We start from the raw sequence: 6,121 nt of genomic DNA, 5'->3' as shown, positions 1-6,121 counted from the left end.
TATGTCGAGTGTGTCGTGCAGCAGGACTGATCTTTTGGACATTATGCAGTAGGAAGCAGTACTTTGTGGAAGGTGTATAAAAAAACTTATGGCTACTTTTGTTTTCTTTTTTTTTTTTTTTTTTTTTGTATGTTTTCCTAAAACATACTGAGTACTACTAGGATAATGAAATAACATATTATACAAAAGTACTAAATAAAAAAAAAGCAAAAAAATTTGTGTTCTATTTATAACTTTTATAACAAAACCTGAATCACATTACACATCAGGTGTTGCATTCCTTACATTTTTATTATATGTTAATCATCGTGTGCACACCCAGTTACTGTCTCCAATATAAACCCATACGCTGAACTGTGGGTACCTAACAAATATTTTGTTGAACTCTACAGATATGAGTAAAGCCAAGCGTACAGCAACTTCATCAAAAGAATTCAAAGGCGTAAGTACATGATTTTATTCATGTTTATAATGAGAATCAGAAAATACAGATTATTTAATGAATACAGCTTCTGATGCAGTTTCTTTCTGAAAAATGAAGAAATTAGCAAAATTAGTAAGTAGAAATTGAAATAATGTTTATGATTTTGTCAACTATAATGTATTTAATATTATTTAATAGCATTAATAACAACCTATAAAAAATTAAAACATTATCATAACATTAACTTTACATTGTTTACATTGTGCTAAGGAAGCTAAACAGAATTAAACAGAACATAAAACATTTTTAAATTTAGATTTTTTTTATATCCACTGAAGGGCTAGTGTCCTAGGCTGGTGATTGAGTTGCACTAATTAATAATAATCATGTTTAAATAAACTATAACTTTAAAATCAAATTCTGTCCCAAAAATAGTACAGCTATTATTATGCATTTTTACAAAAAGAAATTTTGGGATAAAAAGAAAAATCAAATGAAACACACACACACACACACACACACACAGTATGGCATTATTTTGGAGCAGGTTTGAGTCTCTTAGTTCCAGTGAAGGGAAACTGTAAAGCTACAGCACACAGAGACGTTCTATACAACTGTGAGCTTCAGACTTTGTGGTAACAGTTTGGGGAAGAACCACATATGGGTGTGATGGTCAGGGTGCACATACTTTTGGCTGTATAGTGTGTGTGTGTGTGTGTGTTTATTGCTTTATAAATAGCATTTTCTTACAGTTTTTATGAAAGTATTGCAGTATTGCCTTGAAAAGAAAATCCTTAATATCATTTAGATGTTAAAATGTTGTTGCTTGTTTATTTTACAGGCAGATTCCAGCAATGAGATTACAATTGCGGTTTCTTTGCGTGCGCTGTTTAACCTGGAGAACTACAAATACCCACAACATGCGATGCCTATACCAGGAGTTGCCTTCCCCTTTGTTAAGGTCAGAAATGTGTAATAATATTAATATTAAGAACTGTGTGTGTGTGTGTGTGTGTGTGTGTGCGTGAGAGAGAGAGACTATGAGTTATGAACAGTGTTGGAGTAGCTACTCAAAACAGTAATCCATTTCAAATGACCAATTACTTGTTTTGAAAATGTAATTGGGATTAATTTATCAATTACTTCCTGCAAAAAGTAATCCCATTACTCATTAATTTAGCTCTAAGTTACTCCCTAAAACCCAAACAAATCTGTAGCAGAAAGTACAGATCTAGAAAGTAAAAAGTAAATGTAACTACACATTACTTACTTTGTCTGTGACACTTTTACCCCTCGTTTATCTTGTTCAGCATTTATTGAAATGGCAGTGAGTGTCTCTTCATGTCTCACTGAGTTACCTTCACTGCTAATGCTGAGTGGAAATCCAGTTCAGCCGTTTGGGCGAGGTTGGGGCACTGTCGCCTTAGCCCCAGGGGTCATTAGCCATGAGTTTTGTTTTAGCATGAATAAATGCTTTTGACAAACTGCTTGTTGGATCTGCAGCAGATAAAAGTTGTCTTTGGCTTGGACATAACTTTACAGTAATGTATTTACTTTTGTGTCAAATGAAATAATAAAAATATTTCCATTTGTGAATCAATCCTCATCTGCCATTAGTCTAGAAGTAGCCTGCGTTCGCCCCGCACTCCTCATAATCACAGCCCAAGTCGTCCAGTCAGCTGTTGCAGGGCGTGGACATGCACATAGCAGTACATAGCTAATGTATAGAGAAAATTTATTTTAAATTCTTTGGGATTAATTCATATTTTTTGCTTAGAAACATGGGTAACTGAAGTAATGACATTTTTATTACTCATATGATTCCAGGACTTTAACGTGTAATGCAACGCTGCTTACGAGTTATGAGTTACGATTATTACTACATACTAGTACTATGATTATTACAGCAGCATAGGGCTTCACTTCCACTAGAGAAATGAACTCAACCATGCAGAAGTGTGAGACACCAATGGCATCTGAGTATATTCCTTGATTCTCATCTAACACAACGGAACTTGAACTTGAATTCATAAAGTATAGTAAAGGGCTCTGATGATGGTCCACTCAACCAATGGCTGTGAAGAGAGGACGTGTTGACATCAGGATCACAGTCTGTCTCACAGTTCTGGTTATTTTTTCTGCACACAGGCGCTGAAGAACACGCTGGCGAAGCAAAACCCCAGCGATAAACTGCTAGTTAATATCGTAATAACGGTTCCTGAAGCAGAACGAGTGAATGAGCAGCTGGAGAACATCATCCAGTATTTTGGTACACCAGACAATAATATTGTATTATCAAATAATATTAATATAACTATAATAAAACTATGACTATCACTATCACTATAACTATCTATGACTATGACTATCACTATAATAATATCGTCACTATAATGGCATTAACGAAGTTGATGTGATGATATTAATGAAGTGTGTTTTGTTCTCAGGTCGGCTGATGAGATATAATGATACGAATCTTCTCAACCTTCTGATAGAAAACAAAACAAAATTGTACCTCTCCATCAACTCAGCTGAAGTGGCTAATGCCATCAATCAGGGTACTTATCCATCCATCCGTCCATCCATCCATCCATCCATCCATCCAATTATTTATGTGTTTATCTGTTCATCTGTCTGTTAGGTATCGCAGCAGCCACCTTGTTCACTCCGGAAGCAAGAATGGAACTGAGTGAGTCTGAGCTGCGAGTTGCGTTTGATGGAGACGGCGTGATTTTCTCAGATGAAGCAGAAAAAGTGATGAAGACAAAAGGACTTAAAGCCTTCCTACAACATGAAGAGCTCAGAGCGGAAACTCCTCTTCCTGAGGTGTAAATCAAACTCACAACATTAAAATAAATTTCTTCAAACTTTGATCTGTGCATCAAATATAGTATTAATTAGAGTTTAATTCATTTTCAGATCTGAGTTTAGATTCAAATAAACATGTGCATTTCTTTTGCCAGTGTATCTTTAGCATATCAATGTTTTCTGCGTCAGCTATCAGATCCACACACATCTACATTCAAGCTTATGAATACAGCACTGTCTCTGTGCAACCAGTGAAAGGGCAATAACGACAGACAGACAGACAGACAGACAGACAGGCAGACAGACAGACAGACAGACAGACAGACAGGCAGAAAGATAGATATATAGACAGACAGACAGACAGACAGACAGACAGACAGATAGATAGACAGACAGACAGACAGACAGACAGACTGTAGAAGTTGGCAAATTGTAAATTTGTATATAAAATTACTAATACTTATGTGTTCATTTGTGTGTGAAAATAAATGCACTTAAGAAATGCATTAGTGGATTAGGTTTTTAAGCGTTTATGATTCCTGAGAATATTTAAGTTCCATAGTTTCCCAGACTCAGTAACCAAACTCTTGTTTTTCTCACAGGGTCCTCTGAAGTGTTTCCTGGAAGTTCTGGTGCAGCTGCAGAAAAACAGATGCCCGATCCGTACGTTTCTGGTGACATCACGAGAAGCACTGATTGCAGGACGCAGAGCTTTAAATACTCTGCGTGGATGGGATCTGAATATTAATGAGATGATTTTCCTTGAGGGAAGTCCAAAGGGTTCAATACTGCAAGCAATCAAACCGCACGTTTTCTTTGATGATCAAATGAAACATGTTCTGAATGCGAAGGAGGCCGGCGTCGTCGCTGCCCATGTGCCTTATGGGATTTCACAAGAATATAATTGAGAGTAATAATCAAGCAGACAGAACAGTGAGAGTAAAGGGAATGGGGTTTTTAATTGTTGTTGCTGTTTCATAAACATTCTGTTTAAATCAGTTAACTGTATCCACATTAGGCCTGTGCCAATAATCTGTTATACGATACACCACAATATTGTTATTATAAAACATCGTCTCAGATACCAGGTGATGCATCTGATACCTGATGATGTTCTAGTGCACACTGTTGCGCTAATGAACAGACAACACCAAATGACAGCAATCTGGACATAATTCATAACTAATGATCAAAGCAAAGCAGACTGCGAGCTGTGAAAATATCAGGCGGAGGAGCTACAGCGTCTTCCTACAGTACAGCTGCACGCGTCCTGAATCAGGGCATCCCTGCTACAGGTGTTTATTCTGTGCTAATTAGGTACATGCTATAGTAGTCCAAGACACACAGTGCAGACGCGTAAATACATCATCACTTCCTGTTTACTGTTCTGAGTAACGGTTGTAATTGGATTCATCGATCAACCTGTTGGCATAGTGACATTTAGCTAGCGAGCATAACTGCACACCTTCACACAGCTGATCGCTAACGATCATTATACGTATGCGTAACATCGCCACGTGTCTAACGCTGGCAGGAAAAACATGGACAAATGTTACATTAAGGGTGTCGTATACATTATCATATACTTTATCATATACTTTAGTTTAGAGTTTATACATACATTAATCTTACTACTATTATTACTAAGTTAGAATCTTTGCTTTGCATGTGCTCTGTTATTATTTTTAAAAGATTTTATTATTAGTAGAAGGTAGGTGTTTAGCATTATGTGTAATTTAGCATGTTAGCTTTTGTGTGTACGTTATACACGCATTCTCACCTGTCTGTGCATTTAAATAAAGAGTTTGGAAGAAAATGTCTTGTTTGTTACTGTTGTAATTACACTCATCAGCCACAAGAGGGCGTTAGGAGGCTCACTGTGGTTGTGTCCCAAATCACCCTGAGGGTTGTGGTGTGAGTGATCGAGGGAGCGAGTGTGTAAAAGTGAGGATTTAGGACAGGTCTCAAGTCTTCATCACATCCTCAAGTTAATAAAAAGTTAAAGTAATAACAGAGGACACGCCGGGACTGAGGATCTTCTGTGGTCCAAACGTCTCACACACAGGTGTGTGTGTCTCCGCTACAGAGGGCTGCGGTACTGCTCGGGCCCGCACAGTGGCAGTGGCACTTTATTCAGTGTTTATTCATACTTTGCTGGTTACCACGGATACAGCAGCGCAGGGACTCATGGGTAATCTGAGTGTGTCTCACACAGAACCAGTGACAAACCATCTGAGACACGACTGAGTCCATGGTGTAAAAACATGAAGACTCTGTGTGTGTGTGTGTGTGTGTGTGTGTGTGTGTGTGTGTGTAGGACAATAAAAAGAGATGTATTATGTAAAGTGAGCTAAAGTGTGTGAAGAGGAACAACATGGCAAGAAGTATTTCACACACACACACACACACACACACACACACACACACAGGAAGTACACTAAACACAATATTAACCTGAGGCACAGAATTAAAGTGAGAGAGATAAAACGTGATGTGAAAAAGTATTTGCCCCCTAATTTACTCTGCTATGGAATATCTAATATCCCGCTCTGTGTTCAGGACTTTATAAATAAATAAATAAATAAATATTAGAATATCCTGAAAAACACATTACGTTTGTGAAAAAGTAATGGCACCCTTACAGTTCATAGCTGCTTACACAACTTTAACTAAACATCTATCTCTCTGTCCACACACTTCTCTCTCACACTCCTCTACAGATAGTACTGAACTTCATCATCATCATCATCATCATCATCATCATCATCATCATCCTCCTCCCCCTCTCTCCCTGAGGGTGTATTATATTTAGCATGTGTAACATCACTCGTGGGAAATCAGACGTTAATGTGATGAGCTCTGAGATGAAGTTCTCCTGCCTGAAGCTGT

At 37.6% G+C, this 6,121-nt stretch overlaps 1 protein-coding gene across 1 annotated transcript; it reads left to right on the top strand.

The window, feature by feature from the left end:
- Positions 1–354: 354 nt before the first annotated feature.
- LOC113525042 (cytosolic 5'-nucleotidase 1A-like) lies at positions 355–5,048 on the top strand. Its single transcript, XM_026911464.2, has 6 exons — positions 355–442; positions 1,266–1,385; positions 2,573–2,693; positions 2,872–2,982; positions 3,066–3,250; positions 3,835–5,048. The coding sequence occupies exons 1-6, from the start codon at positions 395–397 to the stop codon at positions 4,138–4,140; spliced, it is 891 nt and encodes a 296-aa protein (XP_026767265.1). The 5' UTR covers positions 355–394; the 3' UTR covers positions 4,141–5,048.
- Positions 5,049–6,121: the final 1,073 nt, after the last annotated feature.

The sequence above is a fragment of the Pangasianodon hypophthalmus genome, chromosome 19 (assembly GCF_027358585.1).
Source record: "Pangasianodon hypophthalmus isolate fPanHyp1 chromosome 19, fPanHyp1.pri, whole genome shotgun sequence".
NCBI lineage: Eukaryota > Metazoa > Chordata > Actinopteri > Siluriformes > Pangasiidae > Pangasianodon > Pangasianodon hypophthalmus.
Note: the sequence above shows the minus strand (reverse complement) of the source record. Positions and strands in the feature narration are given on the sequence as shown.

Excerpts from the sequence above, each read along its gene's own strand:
- LOC113525042 (XM_026911464.2), top strand. The coding sequence starts at position 395 with ATGAGTAAAGCCAAGCGTACAGCAACTTCATCAAAAGAATTCAAAGGC. Across the intron at positions 443-1,265 it reads CATCAAAAGAATTCAAAGGC|GCAGATTCCAGCAATGAGAT; the intron begins GTAAGTACATGA and ends TTTATTTTACAG. Across the intron at positions 1,386-2,572 it reads TTGCCTTCCCCTTTGTTAAG|GCGCTGAAGAACACGCTGGC; the intron begins GTCAGAAATGTG and ends TTCTGCACACAG.